Genomic DNA, 21408 nt, shown 5'->3' with positions numbered 1-21408 from the left:
CTTTACCTCCACACAGGTCTTTTGATTGTAAGATTAATCTACTACCTGGTACTATGCCTCCCAGGGGTAATGTATATCCTTTGTCCACTAAAGAGAACTTAGTCTTAGAGGAGTATATTCGTGAGAACCTTGAAAAAGGATTCATTAGGAGATCCTCCTCCCCTGCCGGGGCTGGGTTTTTTTTTGTTAAGAAGAAGGATGGTACACTAAGACCTTGCATTGATTATCGAGGTTTGAACAAAATAACCATTAGAAATGCCTACCCAATTCCTTTGATTACCGAGCTCTTTGATCGTCTAAAAGGCTCCAAGATTTTCACCAAGTTAGATCTCAGAGGGGCGTATAACTTGGTGAGAATTCAGCAGGGACACGAGTGGATGACGGCGTTCAATACCCGTTATGGGCACTATGAATACACAGTAATGCCTTTTGGTCTCTGTAATGCACCGGCAGTATTTCAGGACCTGATCAATGAAGTTCTTAGGGAATTTCAACATGACTGCGTTATTGTATATCTGGATGATATACTTATACACTCTAGAGAGATTGAGACTCACCACAGACAAGTCAGAAGGGTATTGCGCAAGCTTCTTCAACATGGCCTGTACTGCAAATTGGAGAAATGCAGCTTTGACCAATCCCAGATAAACTTTCTTGGTTATGTGATTTCTGGGGAAGGGTTTAAGATGGACCCGGATAAGCTCCAGTCCATTTTGGATTGGCCTTTACCCAGGGGCCTCAAGGCCATTCAGAGGTTTATTGGATTCTCCAACTATTATAGGCGCTTCATTAAGGGATACTCTTCAATTATAGCTCCTATTACCAATATGACCAGACAGGGGGCTGACACTAAGAACTGGTCTACTGAAGCCCTTCTTGCCTTCAAAACACTCAATGAACTGTTTGCTTCTGCACCAATTTTGGTTCACCCTTATACGACTCTGCCTTTCCTACTCAAGGTAGATGCCTCAGAGACAGGTGTAGGTGCTATCCTGTCCCAAAGGTTAGGTGTGGATAAGCCCTTACATCCATGTGTTTTTTTTTCCAAGAAACTATCAGGTCCTGAGAGCAGATATGACATTGGTGACAGGGAACTACTAGCAGTTATCATGGCTTTAAAGGAGTGGAGACATTTATTGGAGGGCACCTCACATCCTGTTACTATTTTGACAGACCACAAGAACTTGTCCTATATTGGGGAGGCCAAGCGCTTGTCCTCCAGGCAAGCTCGTTGGTCTTTATTCCTCACTCATTTCAATTACGTGCTCACTTATAGACCTGGTTCTAAGAACTCTAAGGCCAATGCTTTGTCTCGCCACCATGAGCCTTCTACTATATCTGAGACGGTTTTGTCTTCTATAGTTCCCAAGTGTAATATTATCGCCAACACGAGTCTCAGGATTCATTCTCCGTTGCTTGCCGAGATCATGAAGTTACAACATCTGGCTCCTAGACAGGGGCCCGGGGCACGGTACTTTGTTCCTCCTGAGCTGCAACGGGAACTATTAGAATGCTTTCACAACAGTAAGGTGGCTGGGCATCCTGGCATTCGCAAGACGTGTTCCCTAATATCTAAAGATTTCTGGTGGCCTTCATTACGTAAAGATATTGGGGATTTTGTTGAAGCATGTGAGGTCTGTATGAAGACTAAACGACCTCAGACACTTCCATGTGGGTTTTTGCATCCCTTGGAGATCCCAGAGAAACCATGGACCTGTTTGGCCATGGACTTCATTGTCGATTTACCTGCTTCTAAAAAACAGACTGTGATTCTCACGGTGGTTGACAGGTTTACTAAGATGGCACATTTCGTGCCCTTACCTAAACTTCCATCTTCTCCTGAATTGGCTGAGATATTCGCAAGAGAGATTTTTCGTTTACATGGGATACCTTCCGAAATTGTTTCCGATAGAGGTTCCCAATTTGTTTCCCGTTTTTGGAAATCATTCTGTTCTCAAATGGGTATCAAATTGAATTTCTCTTCTGCCTATCATCCTCAGTCTAACGGAGCTGCTGAACGCACCAACCAAAAGATTGAACAATATTTGCGTTGTTTTGTTTCCGAACACCAGGACGATTGGGTTGGTCTGATTCCTTGGGCAGAGTTTGCACACAACAATCTCGTTTGTGATTCTACTCGTTCTAGCCCCTTTTTCATGAATTATGGCTTTCATCCTTCCATTCTTCCCTCGGTTTCTCCTTCCCAAGGGGTACCGTCGGTTGATGTTCATGTTGCCAATTTGAGGAAGTTGTGGGATCAGACTCGACAAATTCTCCTACATAATTCCATGTTGTTCAAGAAACACGCTGATAAGCACAGAAGGGCGGCTCCGGTTTTTGTTCCAGGTGATAGGGTATGGTTGAGTACAAGAAACATTCGTTTAAAGGTTCCTTCTATGAAATTCGCTCCTCGTTGCATTGGTCCTTACAGGGTTCTGACTCGAATTAACCCAGTTGCGTATCGCCTAGCTCTTCCAGCTGCCTTACGCATTCCTAACTCCTTTCATGTTTCTTTACTGAAACCGTTAGTCTGTAACAGATTTTCCTCCACTATATCCTCTCCTCGCTCTGTTCAGGTTGAGGGTCAGGAGGAGTATGAAATCAACTCCATCATCGATTCTCGAATCTCCCGGGGGAAGTTACAATATCTTATTGACTGGAAGGGATATGGCCCTGAGGAGAGGACTTGGGTACCTCAGGAGGATGTACATGCTCCTCGCCTCCGCAGGGCTTTTCACTCCCGTTTTCCATCTCGTCCCGGTTCCTTCCGCCCGGTGGGCGTTTCTGAGAGGGGGGGTACTGTCAGGGTACCTGTAGTCTCTACCTCAGAGGAGGTGAGAGACTTAGACGTTTATCCTTCCAGAGGGGTTGTTTCTTCCGTTCCTCGCGGTCCTCTCGGCCATTTACAAGCCGACCGCGAGGGATCCACTTACTTATATGACGCGACGCTCGGTAGTCGACGTCATGACGCCAACCCGAGTCGACCTGTCAGTCAAGTCCCGAGCACTAATCAGGACTCGTCGGGGGCGTGATTACCCTCTAGAATCAAGGTATAAAGTAAGGCTTTCGGCATCTGCTCATTGCCCTGTCGTGGTTCTAGCCTGTCTAGTCACTCAGTGCTCTTGTATTCTAGTTGTCTCTTTGGTTCTGACCCGGCTTGTTTGTACTACCCTGTTTATCTCTGTTACCCTTTGACTCGGCTTGTCTCTCGCTTACCTGTCCTCTTGTTCCCTCGACCTCGGCTTGTCCCTAGACCATTCTCTATTTACTCCTTACGTTAAGTCCGGCCATTCTAAGGTCCGGTATACGTACCTACCACCTGTTTGTACTCTGCGTGTTGGATCCCTGTCCCGATCCTGACAAGAGGGTGCCAGAAGTCAGGATAAACGAGGGTAAGCCAAAGTCAGAGGATGCCAGAGGTCAGGACACACGATAAGAATAAGCCAAGGAGCCGACTGGAGATCACTGGATCACAAACACAAACACAGGAACCAGAGTCAATGAACTGACACTGCCCTCAGGGAGAGGCAGTGTCTTATACGTGGCTAAATGGGCATCAGCTTCAGATGGGCTGAGCTTGATAGGAGCAGCCCCAGTGCTGGAGACAAGGCAAGGATAAACATGTATTGATGATAGCTTATGCCCAGGACTATTTTTTAGTAATTTCTTACCTACTTTACCTATATAAGAGTTAAAATATCTTATATACCTCATAGTATCTGTTAAACATACACTTTGAATTTGTAGAGACATGAATGTTTAAAAACAATATTTCAGATTACTACAAGTGGGCTGTGTTGTCCTGCTTTTTCTTTTAATTGCCCTTTTCTTTAAATCTTTTCTTTTTTATGTATGTTCCTTTAAGTATATCCCAATATGCTTCTTTCTTGTATAGTATTGTATTTTAGGGATTTTCAAAATATTGTAGACTTCTGTAGAAGTATGCACAGGGTGAAAGAGGAAAAATAGATATTCCCTTAAACCAGGAAAGATCTTTTGCAATCTTTGTATTCCCTTTTATTATGGGAAATATGTTTTAATGATAGGGATTATTTAATGACACCCGAAACAAGGGCACGCATAAACATAAGATATACATTGCGTAATGAAGTGATGGTTAATGGAAGAGAATACCCACACTGATATTACTGGTAGCACGATAAGTAAGATACCGTATGTGTTTTCACAACTCTATTTTATTTTTTTCTACATCCTGGCACTTAGATCTCAGAGATACCATTCCTTTTTTTAGAACTACATGAAATGATTTTTTGTGAAGGATTCATAAGCTTGTCTCATAGGAAGTACGGCAACTAAGTATCATTGATATAATAAGTAAGACATATATACGTCTAGGGGACTATTATTCAACCTATTCCGTTTTTAATAGGTGAAAAATGTGTTGTAGTGGTTATATTTTATTTACTACTTTTTATATGGGTATGTGAAATTTAGAGAATTGGTAATGTTGTTGAACAGTGTGTATATTTTGCCATATGAGTACTTTGCCAAAAGCCTGAAAAGTCTCCAATAACTTTGTCTTTGTTTTATATACTGTCTGGGTTTCTTTTATGTACTATGTATTCTCTGGGATAGACCATTGTTTTGTGATTTTTGTCAAAAAACAGTGTTTGGGTGATATACAAAAGACTTGTGGACTCTAAACATTTGCATAATGATATGTAGTTACTCAGGTTTATGGTTTCCTGGAAGGACCAATCACAAAGTCACTTAATGTATCACGCCTACCATAGCGGACCTAAAAAGAACAGCAGGATGGCTGAACTATGACGTGATCTGAAGAAGCCGCCCAAGCAAAACGCGTCATCACGTTTTGGTAGTACAGTGTCACCACATTGTCACGACACTCCTTAGTTAATATGCCCTCGTGCAGTACTCACACTCACCACTGTTTCTGTTTGGCACTGTTTCTCATTTCTTTTCGTTAAGCACTACACCTGGCCCTTGTTTAGCACCTATATATTCTGGTTTCTCCCCTCACTACCTGTCAGATCATTATCATTCATCCTGTATCCTGTACCTGCTGTTTCCTGGTTCCCGTGATTCTGACTCCTTGCTTTTGTGTCTTGTATCCTGTGTATCCTGTGTATCCTGATCCTGTGTTCCGATGTCCTTATGTTTCTGTGTTCTTGTCTCTGCCTGGTCCTGTGCCTCCTGTTCCTCCTGTTCCAGTGTTCGCCTGCAGTGTTCCTGCCTATACTCCATTTCCAGTGATTCTGACCTTGCTGCCTTATTTTTGTGTGACCTGCTTTGGGCTTTGCTCCTTGGTGTTTATTTAGTGCTTGGTGGCTTAGGATCTGTGCCCCACTTATATTCTGTGGTGGCTGCACTATCCTGACTAAAGCCTTTACTTTTGCCTAGGACTATCACGTGTACTCTGCCTGCTCTATTGTATTTATATTGATTTCTTGTATATATTTATATATTTGTGGCATTGTACATATTTTGTTTTGTGTATATATATCCTTTGGTTTTCTTTAATACATTTTCTTATTGCTCCATTCATCGTGTCCTTGCATTATTTCTCTGCTAAGTTGGTTCCCACATTTAAAGGGACAGTGCTGTCGCAGGGCAGCACCCCTTCATGTCCTTACACACATAGTTGTACGACGCTCAGGACCCTGGAAGAACTCTGCACCAAAAGCCCGAAAACCGCAAGTGCTAGCCGCGAGTTAGAAAGACTAAGAAGCCAATGGGTATGGACTTCATCAGGGAAAAGAGCTGTATCACTGATATGCGATCTTTTATTTTGTGGAAATAAACAATGTCTTTGTATCCAGTTGCCAACCTGGTTAACTGCTATACTACAGTACTGATTTAAGGATCCAAGCCATTCAACTTACTGTTCTCTCTTTGTGAGTTTATTTGATTCCAGTGTACTTTCAATTATTGCATAATATTTTAACTCATTTTTATACTATTTTGATGGCACTTTTTTCAGCACTTTATAGTTCACTGGTAATTGCAATGTGTTGCACTTCATATATATACTGTATAGTATTTTATGTATCCAAAGTAGGTTGCAGCACTCTCGAATCAAAGTCCAAAATGTATTAATTCATATTTAAAAGACGATCAACGTTTCAGTCCTACATAGAGGACTTTCATCAGGATCAAACAAAAAACATAATAGATACATTCATTACATATATATACAACAACATTAACTAAAATGACTTACCCCCAGGTGAAATACATTTTCGACCGGCGTTCTGCCGTTTCTAGTGCGCAGGTGTGTGTAAGCTCCGCCCCCTCAGTGACGTCATTACGTAATGACGTGTAGATCGTTTCCATGGTGACGCCAATAACTATAGTGTCGCCATGGGACCAAAATAGATAAAACGAAGAGACAAAGTGTGTGCTTAAGCTATTTGCTGAATCAAAGCATCTTGCCCTGATTAAACGGACACATAGGATAGAAGTGTTATGTGTATCAATGACATGAGTATTGAAAAGTGCAAACAATGTAATAACACCCCATAGGTATTATTGTAAGCATACAACCGATGCATATTTAAAGTGATAGGCTAAAGAAACAAAGTATGTTGAAAAATTGCCATAGATGGCTAATGATAGTATACTTCTCTACAATGATAAAAAAAAAGTGAACAGTGCATGTATTAAAGTGCTATTAGTGATGAAAATCTAGTGCAAATAGAAAAGTGCAGGTAGAATAGTACTTTTCCTGTATAGTATTTTAGGTACAGCGCATCTTTTTTATATTGTAAAGAGTAGCACAATACTGCACTAAAAAGATAACAGAGAATATACAAAATCGCCCTGTGTCTATTCCTTGTGTCCACAGTGTTTCATGCTAGAAAGGAACTTATTTATAAGTGTATAGGCATTCTTCTCTTATTTGAAATCCCGCTCCCCTGTCATTCCTTCTACCCCTTTCCTTCATCAGTTGCCCCCTCTTTAATGTTTTATTCATGATTTGCAGCCATACGTGCTGGCCAGCTGCTTGAGAAGTAGCCCCATCCCCTCTCTGCCGTGCCCCACACCCTTATTGTAGTGTGGACTGAGCACACCACATTGGGAGGCAGGCAGACAGGCAGACAGGTTGGGAGAGAGATCTTTACAACCTTACACACACACAGGGACGTATTAGCCGCGAGGCAAACAAGGCATTTTCCAGGGGGTGGCAAAAAAAGCCGCCCCCAAATGCCCAGGGCAAATGTCTTGTTAGCCTTGCGGCTAACTGACATGCTGGATGGGCTGGCTGCTAGGCGCGGTCGGCGTTGGCGAGGGAGCACTTACCCCTGAGCTCTCTGCTCAGCTCCCTCGCGCGACGCATGCAGAGTGAGGCTGGGAGCCGGAATATGATCATATTCCGGCTCCCAGCCTCACTCTGTGGGCGGCGCGCGAGGGAGCTGAGCAGAGAGCTCAGGGGAAAGTGCTCCCTCGCCAGCGCCGCCCGCCCGCGCCTAGCAACCAGCCCAGCAGCCCGATCGGCAGCCCCAGGGAGAGGGAGACCCCCCACCCCCCCAGCATTCCTTAAGGTAAGGAGGCTGGGGGGGTTAAATAAATAAAATAAAAAAGTGAGTGTTAATGTGAGTGAGTGAGTGTGTTTGTCTGCTAGTGTGTGTGTCTGTCTGTTAGTGTCTGTCTGTTAGTGTGTGAGTGTCTGTTAGTGTCTGTCTGTTAGTGTGTGTGTCTGTCTCTTAGTGTCTGTCTGTTAGTGTGTGTCTGTCTGTGTGCGTCTGTCAGTGTGTCTGTTAGTGAGTGTGTGTGTCTGTTAGTGTGTGTCTGTTAGTGAGTATGTGTTTCTGTCAGTGAATGTGTGTGTGTATTTAGAATGCGGGGCAGGGGGGAAGGGTTGGGTGGGGGTGGCGCATGGAGGTGCAGGGGGGGGGGGGGACAAAGTTTTGTCCTGCCTAGGGCAGCATAAAACCAGGATACACCACTGCACACACAACCTTGCAGCATTACACACACCAGAAAGGTAAGATATCACTTTTGGAGAGAATGGTCCCACTGCCCACTCAGGGTGACAGGTGGAAGAGTGTGGAAGGTGGTGGCAAATTGAGCGAGGGAGGGGGTGACACAGTGAGGGGGGGGGGTGATTTGTGACAGAGGCAGGGAAGGGGTGACTAGTGGCAGAGTAGGGGATGACTGGTGACAGAGTGAGAGGGGGGGTGTCACTAATCACCCCCTCCCTCCCTCAGTCACTAATCATCCCCTCCCTCACTCTGTCACTTGTCATCCCCTCCCTCACTCTGTCACTAGTCACCCCCTCCCTAACTCTGTCACTAGTCACCCCCTTCCTCCCTGTCACTAGTCACCCCCTCCCTCAGTCACTAATCACCCCCTCCCTCACTCTGTCACTAGTCACCCCCACCCTCACTATGCCATTAGTCACCCCTTCCCTCCCTTATTCTGTCACTAGTCACCCCTCCATCTGTCACTAGTGTCCCCTTCCCTCCCTTACTCTGTCACTAGTCACTCCCTCCCTCCCTTACTCTACTAGTCACTCCCTCCCTGTCACTGTGTCACCCCCTCCCTCACTCTGTCACTAGTCACCTACTCCCTCCCTCTCTCACTAGTCACCCCTCCCTCATTCGTCACTAGTCACCCCTTCCCTCCCTTACTCTGTCACTAGTCACACCCTCCCTCACTCTGTCACTAGAGTGAGGGGGTGACTAGTGACAGACGGAGGGAGGGGGTGACTAGTGACAGAGGGAGGGTGGGGGTGACAGAGGGAGGGGGTGAGTAGTGACAGAGGGAGGGGGTGACTAGTGACCAAGGGAGATTGGGGGTGACGGAGGGAAGGGGTGACAAGTGATGGAGGGGGTGACAAAGTGACACAGTAAGGGAGGGGGTGACTAGTGACAGAGGAAGGGAGGAGGTGACTAGTGACACAGTGAGGGGGTGACTAGTGACACAGTGAAGGGGTGACCTGTGACACAGTGACAGAGTGAGGGGGTGACACAGTGACAGAGTGAGGGGGTGACTAGTGACAAAGGGAGGGCTGACTAGTGACAGAGGGAGGGTGGGGGTGACAGAGGGAGGGGGTGACGAGTGACAGAGGGAGGTTGGGGGTGATGGAGGGAGGGGGTGACACAGTGACAGAGGGTGGGGGTGACAAGTGACACAGTGAGGGAAGGGGTGACTAGTGACAGAGGGAGGGGGTGACTAGTGACAGAGGAAGGGAGGGGTGACAGAGGGAGGGGGTGACACGGTGACAGAGGGAGGGGGTGACTAGTGACAGAGGGAGGGGGTGACTAGTGACAGAGGGAGGGGGGTGACTAGTGACAGAGGGGGGGGTGACTAGTGACAGTGGGGGGGTAACTAGTGCCAGGGAGGGAGGGGGTGACTAGTGACACAGTGAGGGTGGGGGTGACAGAGGGAGGGAGGGGGTGACTAGTGACAGAGAGAGGGTGGGGGTGACAGAGGGAGGGGGTGACTAGTGACAAAGTGAGGGAGGGGGTGACTAGTGACAGAGGGAGGGGGTGACTAGTGACAGAGGGAGGGGGTGAGTAGTGACAGAGGGAGGGGGTGAGTAGTGACAGAGGGAGGGGGTGACTAGTGACAGAGGGAGGGGGTGACTAGTGACAGAGGGGGGTGATTAGTGACACAGTGAGGGTGGGGGTGACTAGTGAAACAGTGAGGGGGTGACACAGTGACAGAGGGAGGGTGGGGGTGACAGAGGGAGGGGGTGACGAGTGACACAGTGAGGGAGGGGTTGATGAGTGACACAGTGAGGGAGGGTGGGGGTGACGGAGGGAGGGGGTGACACAGTGACGGAGGCAGGGGGTGACACAGTGAGGGTGAGGGCTGGGGTGACAAGTGACACAGTGAGGGAGGGGGTGACCTAGTGACACAGGGAGGGGGTGACCTAGTGACACAGTGAGGGAGGGGGTGACACAGTGACAGAGGGAGGGAGGGGTGACTAGTGACAGAGGGAGGGGGTTGACTAGTGACACAGTGAGGGAGGGGGCTGACTAGTGACAGAGGGAGGGGGCTGACTAGTGACAGAGGGAGGGGGCTGACTAGTGACAGAGGGAGGGGGCTGACTAGTGACAGAGGGAGGGGGCTGACTAGTGACAGAGGGAGGGGGTTGACTAGTGACAGAGGGAGGGGGCTGACTAGTGACAGAGGGAGGGGGCTGACTAGTGACAGAGGGAGGGGGCTGACTAGTGACAGAGGGAGGGGGCTGACTAGTGACAGAGGGAGGGGGCTGACTAGTGACAGAGGGAGGGGGCTGACTAGTGACACAGTGAGGGGGGTAACTAGTGACAGAGGGAGGGAGGGGGTGACTAGTGACAGAGAGAGGGAGGGGTGACTAGTGACAGAGGGAGGGAGGGGGTGACTAGTGACAGAGGGAGGGGGTGACTAGTGACAGAGGGAAGGGGGTAACTAGTGACAGACGGAGGGAGGGGGTGACTAGTGACAGAGGGAGGGGGCTGACTAGTGACAGAGGGAGGGGGCTGACTAGTGACAGAGGGAGGGGGCTGACTAGTGACAGAGGGAGGGGGCTGACTAGTGACAGAGGGAGGGGGCTGACTAGTGACAGAGGGAGGGGGCTGACTAGTGACAGAGGGAGGGGGCTGACTAGTGACAGAGGGAGGGGGCTGACTAGTGACACAGTGAGGGGGGTAACTAGTGATGGAGGGAGGGAGGGGGTGACTAGTGATGGAGGGAGGGAGGGGGTGACTAGTGACGGAGGGAGGGAGGGGGTGACTAGTGACAGAGGGAGGGGGTGACTAGTGACAGAGGGAGGGAGGGGTGACTAGTGACAGAGGGAGGGAGGGGGTGACTAGTGACAGAGGGAAGGGGGTAACTAGTGACAGACGTAGGGAGGGGGTGACTAGTGACAGACGGAGGGAGGGGGTGACTAGTGACAGACGGAGGGAGGGGGTGACTAGTGACAGAGGGAGGGGGCTGACTAGTGACACAGTGAGGGAGGGGGCTGACTAGTGACACAGTGAGGGAGGGGGTGAGTAGTGACACAGTGAGGGAGGGTGGGGGTGACACAGTGACGGAGGGAGGGGGTGACACAGTGACGGAGGGAGGGGGTGACACAGTGTCGGAGGGAGGGGGTGACAAGTTACTGAGTGAGGGAGGGCGTGACACAGTGACAGAGGGTGGGGGTGACCAGTGAGAGTAAGGGAGGGGGTGACTAATGAGAGAGTAAGGGGAGGTGACTAATGTGACAGAGTGACTATATCCTACCTGTCTCTCTGCTCCCTCTGGTATCCCTGGCTTCTGCTCCTTCCCCTGCTGATCAGGCTCTGTGTAAGAGCAGTAAACAGGAAGTGAGGTTACTTCCTGGCCCCGCCTCTCCCCAGCACACAGAGCGCTGCACGGGACAGGAGAAGGAGAGGGGGGGAGCGGTAGGTTGTGGGGCCCTGCACTTCATCAGGGGACCCACAACCTATCAATGAAATAGGTTTGGGTTTTTTTGCCATTCCAGTTGGAAAGATCTCTGATCTCTCCAGCTGGAGCTTGGCTGTGCTGCCGGGCCCCTGACTGCCTCAGGCCCTCAGTCCTTGACCGATGTGCCCGAGTGGTCAGTCCAACCCTGCTCACACCTACACTCCCTCTCACCCTGACCCCTACCCACAATGCCACTGCCGAACACTCACACTGCCCTCTCCCTCACACTGCATTACAATGTCACTACTCACAATATCATGACCCCACACTGCCACACACAGCCACAATGTCACTGCGCCCTCACCCACACTGCCCCACAATGTCACTGGCCCCTCACCCACACTGCCACACTGCCCTTTCACCAACAATGTCATTGCCCTACACTGCCTCCTCAACCACACTGCCCCACAATGTCTGTACCTGGCTCATACTATCACACTGCCCTCTCCCACACTGCTTCACACTATCACAGTGCCGCCCCCCACACTGCCAGACTGCACCCTCCACCACATTGTTACACTGCCCCTTCCCCACACTGTCACACTGACCGCTCCCACACACTGTCACCTCCACCACACTTTCACCCCTCCCCACTGTTACTACCCGTACTGTCACCATCTTCACACACTATTACTCTCCCAACACACTGCCCCCCACACTGCACCCCCCACACTGCACCCCCCACACTGCACCACCCACACTTTCACCCTCCTCCCACAGTGCCTTCCCCACTATTACCATCCCCACACACTGCCCCACAACACTGTCTTTTTCCTCCCATACTGTCACCCTGGGGGCAGTAGGAGTAAAGAGAGCATGGAGCAGAGGAGAAGCAGGTAACCTGAAACATAGGAGAAGTAGGCAGAGCCTGGGGCAGAGCAGAAGTAGGGGGAGCCTGGGGCAGAGGAGGAGCAGGGGAGCCTGGGGCAGAGGAGGAGCAGGGGAGCCTGGGGCAGAGGAGGAGCAGGGGAGCCTGGGGCAGAGGAGGTACAGGGGATCCTGGGGCAGAGGAGAAGCAAGGAGATCCTAAGGAAAAAAGAGGAGCAGGGGGAGAGCCTGGAATATGAGGAAGTGCAAGGAGAGCCTGGAATATGAGGAAGTGCAAGGAGAGCCTGGAATATGAGGAAGTGCAAGGAGAGCCTGGGGCACAGAAATTAGAAGCAAGGAGAGTCTGGGGCAGATAAAAGAGCAACAGGGGAGAGCCTTGAGCAGAGGAGGAGCAAGGAGAACTGGGGGAATGTGGAAGTGCAGGAGAACCTGGGGCAGATGAATGAGAAGCAAAGAGAGCCTGGGGTACAAGGAAGTGCAAGGAGAGCCTGGGGCACAGGAATTCGAAGCAAGAAAAGCCTGGGGCAGAGGAAAGAGGAGCAGGGAGAGTCATGGGCAGAGGAGGAGCAAGGAGAGTCGGGGGTATGCGGAAGTGCAGAGGAAGGAGCAGCAGGAAAAGCCTGGGGCAGAGGAGGAGCAGGGAGAGCATGGGGCAGAGGTAAGAAGAGCAGGGGGAGTCTAGGGAAGAGAAAAGAGGAGCCAGGAGAGCCTGGGGTATGATTAAGTGCAGGGGAGCCTGGGGCAGAGGAAGGAAGATCAGGAGAGCCTGTGACATAGGAAGAGCAGGGCGAGTCTGGGGTATGAGGAAAGAGCAGGGAAAGCCTGAGGTATGAGGAAGTGCAGGGAAGCCTGGGGCAGGGAACCGGGAGCAGGGAACCGGGAGCAGATTAGAAGTGGGGAGAGTATGGGGCAGAGGAGAAGTAGGGAGAGCCTGGGGCAGAGGAGAAGTAGGGAGAGCCTGGAGCAGAAGAGGAGCAGAGAGAGCCTGGTGTATTAGGATGTGCAAGTAGAGCCTGGGGTATGAGGAGGTGCAATGAGAGCCTGGGGCACAGGAATGAGAAGCAAGGAGAGCCTGGAGCAGAGGAAGGAAGAGCAGAGAGAGCCTAAGGCAGAGGAAGAAAGAGCAAGGGAAGCCTTAGGCAGAGGAAGAAAGAGCATGGGAAGCCTAAGGCAGAGAAAGAAGGAGCAGGTGGAGCCTTGGGCAGAGGAGGAGCAGGGAGAGTCGGGGGTATGACGATGTGCAGAGGAGCCTGGGCAGAGGAAGCAAGAGCAGGGAAAGCCTGGGTTAGAGAAGGAGACAGGAGAGCCTGTGGCATATGAGGAGCAGGGAGAGTCTGGGGCATGAGGAAGTGCAGGAGAGTCTGGGGCAGAGAAGGGCTGAGAAGGGAGAGCCTGAAGCAAAAAAAAGTGCAGGGAGAGCCTGGGGTATGAGGAGAGAACAGGGAGAGCCTGGGGTATGAGGAGGAGCAGGGGATTCTGGTGAATAAAGAGGAGCAGAGGAGCCTGGGTCAGAGAAATGAGAAGCAAGGAGAGCCTGAGACAGATGAAAGAGGAGTAGGGAGAGCCTGGGGCAGAGGAAGGGACAGGAGAGCCTGTGGCATAGGAGGAGCAAGGAGAGCCTGTGGCATGAGGAAGTGCAGGGGAGCCTGGGTCAGAGAAGGGCAAAGCAGGGAGAGTCTGAAGCAAAAGAAGTGCAAGGAGAGCCTGGGGGATGAGGAAAGAGCAGGGAGAGCCTGGGGTATGAGGAAGTGCAGGGGAACCTGGGGTGAAGACGAGCAGGGGAGACTGGGGTATGCGAAGGTACAGGGGAGCCTGGAAAGAAGGGCAGAGGAAGGAGGAGCAGGGAGTATGAAGAAGTGCAGGGGAGCCTGGGGCAGAGGAAGGAAGAGCAGGGAGAGCCTGGGGCAGAGGAAAGCACAAGAGAGCCTGTGGCATGGGAGGAGCAGGGAGAGCCTTGGGCAGACCATGGCAGAGCAGGGAGAGCATGAAGCTAAATAAGTGCAGGGAGAGCCTGGGGTATGACGAAAGATCAGGGAGAGCCTGAGGTATGAGAGAGTGCATGGGAGCCTGGGGTATGAGGAAGTGCAGGGCAACCTGGGGCAGAGGAGGAGCAGGGGAGCCTGGGGTATGCGGAAGTGCAGGGGAGCCAGGGGCAGAGGAATGAGAAGCAAAGAGAGCATGGGACAGAGGACAGGGGAGCAGGGAGAACCTTCTGCAGAGGACGAGCAGGTAGAGCCCAGGGGTATGAGGGGCAGAGGAAAGAGGAGCAGTGAGAGCCTTGGGCAGAAGAGGAGCAGGGAGAGCCGGGGGTTTGAGGATGTGCAGGGGAGCCTGAGGCAGAGGAAGGAAGAGCAGGGAGAGCATTGAGCAGAGGAAGTGACAGGAGAGCCTGTGGCATAGGAAGAACAGGGAGAGCCTGGGACATGAGGAAGTGCAGGGGAGGTTTAGAGCAGAGGAAGAGCAGTGAGAGCCAGGGCAGAGAAAAAGTAGAGATATGACAGTGAAAAACTTTTGAATAATAGCAACTATATTAACTACAAACATTTTGTTAATATGAGGGGTAAAATTTATGGAAATTTACTGCCAAGGGGTACACAAATATATTGTACATATATTACAAAATATACATGAAATAAAAATCCAAAAAAAAGATATATATATATATCTGCCTGACAACACAGGCAGAAAGTCCATTGAATTTAATTTACAAGCCCTATATTTAACCCTGTAACTTTCCAAAACACCACAAAACCTGTACATGTGGGGTACTGTTGTACTCGTGAGATTTTGATGAACCTAAATATGAGTGTTTTAAAACACATCAGTGAAAATGCAGTTTTTGTGTGAAAAATGCAAAAAAAAATATGAAAACTAACTTTGGCTAGCGTTTGTGACTAAGTGGCTACTACAAAAGACTGGACTTACCCAATTCTGAATACCCTGGGTTGTCTACGTTTGTGAATGGTATGCCATGATGGGTGTAATTCTCATTCCTTGACTGCCATTTGGTCTCAAAGGCAAAATAGGCTCATCAAACCAATCTGGCAAACTGAAATGGGAAAGTCCTGTATTTGTCCCTGTAACTTTCCAAAACCCCATAAAACCTGTACATGGAGGGTACGGTTTTATCCGTGAGGAATCCCTGAACATAAATTTGAGTGTTAGAGCCGTAAACCCTATATTGACAATGATATCATCAGTGAAAGTGCAGGGGTTTTTTTTGTGAAAAATGCAAAGAAAGTAATTATGAATGCTAATTTTGGCCAGGGTTTGTAACTAAGTGGCTACTAAAAAAGACTGGACATATGTCATTTTGAATACCCTGGGTTGTCTACTTTGGGTTGTCTACTTTGGCAAATGGTATGCCATGATGAGGGCAGTGGCGTTGCTAGGGGGGGCCAGAGGGGGCCATGGCCCCCCCTACATCATGCTGTGCCCCCCCTTGTGCCCCCCCAAATGCCAGCAACCTACTGGCTATGTGTTTAAATTATATTCCCTCGGGCTGTAACAGCCTGTTACAGCCCGAGGGAATGCAGGGCAGAGCAGCTGGAACTGTGCAGGGGGCTGTCTGGGGCTGGAGGGAGCACTGACAGGCTCCCCGGCACAGTCCCTGCCCCCAAAGAAGCCCCGCCCCCGCCATTGGGCTGCTGCTAGAAAGCATGGAAGATGGCTGCCTGACCCCCAGCTACAGGCTCCAGTGTCAGGTAGGCTTAATATGTGTGTGTGTGTGTAAGTAAGTTTGTGTATGTGTGTAAGTTTGTGTGTCTGTATGTATGGACTCAGCCTCCCTACTACCCTCTGTCTCATCACCCTTCCCACCCTCAGCCCCACCACCCTCAGCCTCACCACCCTCAGCCTCCCTACCAACTTCAGCCTCCCCACCCTCCCCAATAACCTCAGCCTCCCCACCCTCCCCAATACCCTCAGCCTCCCCAATACCCTCAGCCTCACCACCCTCAGCCTCACCCTCACCACCCTCAGCCTCACCCCCTCACCACCCTCAGCCTCAGCACCCCCCACCACCCTCAGCCTCAGCACCCCCCACCACCCTAAGCCTCAGCACCCCCCACCACCATCCTCAGCATCACCCTCCCTCACCATCCTCAGCATCACCACCTCACCATCCTCAGCATCACCCCCTCACCACCCTCACCCCCCTCAGCCTCACCCCCCTCAGCCTCACCCCCTCACCACCCTCACCATCAACCCCCTCCTTCTCACATTACCCCCTCCTTCTCACATCACATCACCCCCCCTCACTCTCACATCACCCCCCCTCACTCTCACATCACCCCCCCTCACTCTCACATCACCCCCCCTCACTCTCACATCACCCCCCCTCACTCTCACATCAACCCCCTCACTCTCACATCAACCCCCTCACTCTCACATCAACCCCCCTCACTCTCACATCAACCCCCCTCACTCTCACATCACCCCCCCTCACTCTCACATCACCCCCCCTCCTTCTCACATCACCCCCCTCCTTCTCACATCACCCCCCCCCTCCTTCTCACATCACCCCCTTCCTTCTCACCATCACCCCGCTCTCCCTCTCACCATCACCCCCCTTTCCCTCTCACCATCACCCCCCTCACACCATCACCCGCCATAAACACAACACACTTCAGTCTCAGACAAAAACGCAAACATGCTCACAGAGAAATACATTCTCACACACAAGGATACTCTCTGTCAGACACACTCTCAGGCACATACACGGGTAAACTGTGCATCAATGTGTATATGTGACACTTTTTTGTTAGTGGGGCCATGTTTGAGTTACGCCTAAGGCCTTATAAAGTCTAGAGCCGCCTCTGCTCAGCAGTCTGTGTGTGTGTATAGACTCAGCAGTCTGTGTGTGTGTGTATAGACTCAGCAGTCTGTGTGTGTGTATAGACTCAGCAGTCTGTGTGTGTGTGTATAGACTCAGCAGTCTGTGTGTGTGTGTATAGACTCAGCAGTCTGTGTGTGTGTGTATAGACTCAGCAGTCTGTGTGTGTGTATAGACTCAGCAGTCTGTGTGTGTGTATAGACTCAGCAGTCTGTGTGTGTGTATAGACTCAGCAGTCTGTGTGTGTGTATAGACTCAGCAGTCTGTGTGTGTGTATAGACTCAGCAGTCTGTGTGTGTGTATGGACTCAGCAGTCTGTGTGTGTGTATAGACTCAGCAGTCTGTGTGTGTATGGACTCAGCAGTCTGTGTGTGTATGGACTCAGCAGTCTGTGTGTGTATGGACTCAGCAGTCTGTGTGTGTATGGACTCAGCAGTCTGTGTGTGTATGGACTCAGCAGTCTGTGTGTGTATGGACTCAGCAGTCTGTGTGTGTATGGACTCAGCAGTCTGTGTGTGTATGGACTCAGCAGTCTGTGTGTGTATGGACTCAGCAGTCTGTGTGTGTATGGACTCAGCAGTCTGTGTGTGTCTGTATCTAGGACTCAGCAGTCTGTGTGTGTGTATGGACTCAGCAGTATGTGTGTCTGTCTGTGTGTATATGGACTTAGCAGTCTGTGTATCTGTGTGTGTGTATGGACTCGGCAGTCTGTATGTGTGTATGGACTCAGCAGTCTGTATGTGTGTATGGACTCAGCAGTCTGTATGGACTCAGCAGTCTGTATGTGTGTATGGACTCAGCAGTCTGTATGTGTGTGTGTATGGACTCAGCAGTCTGTGTGTCTGTCTGTGTGTATATGGACTCAGCAGTCTGTGTGTCTTTCTGTGTGTATATGGACTCAGCAGTCTGTGTGTCTGTCTGTGTGTATATGGACTCAGCAGTCTGTGTGTCTGTCTGTGTGTATATGGACTCAGCAGTCTGTGTGTCTGTCTGTGTGTATATGGACTCAGCAGTCTGTGTGTCTGTCTGTGTGTATATGGACTCAGCAGTCTGTGTGTCTGTCTGTGTGTATATGGACTCAGCAGTCTGTGTGTCTGTCTGTGTGTGTATGGACTCAGCAGTCTGTATGTGTGTATGGACTCAGCAGTCTGTATGTGTGTATGGACTCAGCAGTCTGTATGTGTGTATGGACTCAGCAGTCTGTATGTGTGTATGGACTCAGCAGTCTGTGTGTCTGTCTGTGTGTATATGGACTCAGCAGTCTGTATGTCTGTGTGTGTGTATGGACTCAGCTGTGTGTGTGTATGGACTCAGCTGTGTGTGTGTTGGATTCAGCAGTCTGTGTGTAAGTGTAAAAATCAGCCTGTGTGCATTCAGCAACGTCTGTGTGCATTCAGCAACGTCTGTGTGTGTGTATTTAGAAGTTTCTCGGTGTTCGTATGTGTGTACTGTGTGTATGTACTCAACAGTCTATCAATAATTAAAATTTTTATTCCTGTGAGTTGTTGTGTAGGAAGGGCCCCAGTGCACTGCTTTGGCCGGGGTCCCTTAACACTGTTAAGATGGTGCTGCTTGTGTGTGTCAGTAAGCTTCTATTTATTGAGCATGTGTGTGTCCCTGAACTTCTTTGTAGTGAGCCTTGTGTTTATACAAGTGAGTTTGTCTGTAGTAAGCCTGTGTGCGAGTCAGAGAGTTTTTTGTCTGTCAGTGAGCCTATTTGCGCATGTCAGTGAGCTTGTGTGCTCACTGTACTATATATATATATATATATATATATATATATATATATATATATATATATATATATTGACCTGTAGGAATGGCATACATTTTTTTTCCAGGGCTGCTTTCCAGTTTGGCTCTGCCAGCGAGTGCGCTTTACCGCTGAATCATCTGTGTGAGCTGCCGCACACTTTAGCCCTGTTACACGCATCTGGGAGCTGCTGTTGACAGGTACTTGTAGTCTAGAGATTGGGACATGGGGTATATGCTCAGCTATCTGTATAATACTATAGTGCTGTTCTCTGTATAATACAGGTCTGTGTACATTGTTCCCTGTATAGTGCTGCTCTCTGTCTTGGGATATTATACACAAACAGATCTGTATTTACAGAGAGCAGCACTATACAGGGAGCACTGACTGTCCCAGGATATTATACACACAGACATGTATTATACAGAGAGCAACACTATACAGGGAGCACTGACTGTCCCAGGATATTATACACACAGCCATGTATTATACAGAGAGCAGCACTTTACAGGGAGCGCTGAATGTCCCAATTTCTCAAATGTTGGCAACTATGGCACTATATCAAGGGAAATGTTTGTGTTTTTTTAATAATCCCTGGTGGAAAATAATGAATCCTCCACCAGGGATTATAAAAAAAAAAAAAATAACCACATTGTGTCGGGGGCGGGACTTAACATGCGGCAGGGGCGGGGTCAAACTGCGGCGAGGGCGTGGTTAAATGTGCCCCCCTACTTTTGTCCCTGGCCCACCATGTGCCCCCCCTAAAAATTAATCCTAGAGACGCCACTGGATGAGGGTAATTGTCATTCCTGGGCTGCCAAACAATCTCAAAAGCACCAAAACCAATCTGGCTAATTTGAATGTGTAAAAAATTAAATGGGCAAGCACTGTATTTGAACCCGTAACTTTCCAAAACTCCATAAAACCTGTACATGCAGCATACTGTTTTACTCATGAGACATTGCTGAACACAAATATGAATGCTAACTTTGGCCAGGGTTTGTGATCAAGTGGCTACTACACAAGACTGGACATACCCCCATTTTGAATACCCTTGGTAGTCTACTTTTGCAAATGTTAAGCCATCCTGGAGTTAATTTTCATTCCTGGACTTCCATACAGTCCCTAAGGCAGCATATGCCAAGCCAACTAACCTAGCATATTTCAATGTGTAAAAATGAAAAGGGGGAAAACCCTATATTTGACCCTGTAACTCTCCAAAACACCATAAAACCTGTACATGGTGGGTACTTTTGTATTTGTGAGATATCGCTGAATACAAATATGTGTATTTTATTGCAGTAAAACCTAACAGTATTATGACATTGACTGTTAAAATGCCATGTAGAACTTGAAAAATAACATTTCTTAATTTTGCTAAGTTTGTTACATTGTATTCACATTAAATTGTTTCCTATATACATATTTGATATAAAATAAAAAGCCCTGTTTTTCCTGAACAAAATATATATAATAAGCTTGGATGTACTTAATATGAAAGAGGTGAATTATGGTTGAACAGACATATAGTGCCAATTCCAGGTTTTGTTTATGTTTTGTTTTGATCACAACAATTGACTCCGTCTTTTTCTTTTATGAGAATCCCCATGCAAGGGTTTTCCAATTACACATTCCAGGGGCATTCCCCACTTCCTCTTGGCTGCAGCTAGGATCCATATTGTTGTACAGGGATACACCTGCATTACTTGCTATGTAATCAGGTTTACAATCCTGAGAGCAAAGGAGCAATGTGTGTATTCAGTCATATGGAATTGTACATGCTTCAGTGCCAGATGGAGGAACAACATAGTAGCATGTCACTCAACAATAAAATTGTGTTAAATTAAATTATACCCCTCCAGCAGGCTGCAAGAAACGTGGAGAATTAAATTAATGCCAGTGACGCAGCTATGATGCTCTCGTTCTAATATGTGATCAGTAAGTGCAAAATAAAGTATGAAAATGTTTTAGGCAATTGTAAAAAAAAAAAAATATTATTATAATGTGCATATGTAATTAATTCTAGGAGTCAGAGACTTTTTTTGTTTTAGTATAAAAAAAAAACAACATATAGAACGCCATGAGTCTTTTAATATCTCTGCTTATCTCTCTTTTAGATGCCTCATCACATACCTCTTATTGATACAAATCTCGAATACAAGGAAGCAGAAGTACTTACTGTAGAGTCAAATATAGATGACAAACCTTCTGCAGTTGTCAACAGAAATAATGGAATAATGCTTTCTACTGTAAAAGAAGACCAAACTGAAAAGGATCTAATGTCTACACTTTGGGGGAAATCTTCGATTTAAGTATAGGAGGCAAATTAACTCCCCTGGGAGTGAAAGCAAAGTGAAAACGCAAGATTGTTCATGAATTTTAAATCTCGCATACTAAATAAAAACAATCAATTTCTACTACAAAGAGAATGAATGCCATTGACTAAAGAAACTAACATTTAAAAATACAGATTGCTGATGTTACCTTATGATGTATAGTTAACATGACCATATTACATTCTTACATTTATTTTCTATACTAGGATGTTGGAAGCAATAATAATAAAGTATTTAACCAGGAAAGGTACATTCAG

General features: G+C 48.4%; 1 protein-coding gene across 1 annotated transcript in view; it reads left to right on the top strand.

The window, feature by feature from the left end:
* Positions 1–21169, top strand: part of LOC134612892 (interleukin-6 receptor subunit beta-like) — a 545043-nt gene extending 523874 nt beyond the window's left edge. The window contains exon 11 of the mRNA XM_063457346.1: positions 20933–21169. Within this exon, the coding sequence (XP_063313416.1) occupies positions 20933–21127 (195 nt within the window). The 3' untranslated portion in view covers positions 21128–21169. The remainder of the gene's footprint in view (positions 1–20932) is intronic.
* The last annotated feature ends 239 nt before the right edge of the window (positions 21170–21408 follow it).

Source organism: Pelobates fuscus, chromosome 5 (genome assembly GCF_036172605.1).
Source record: "Pelobates fuscus isolate aPelFus1 chromosome 5, aPelFus1.pri, whole genome shotgun sequence".
NCBI classification, from domain to species: Eukaryota; Metazoa; Chordata; class Amphibia; order Anura; family Pelobatidae; genus Pelobates; species Pelobates fuscus.
Note: the sequence above shows the minus strand (reverse complement) of the source record. Positions and strands in the feature narration are given on the sequence as shown.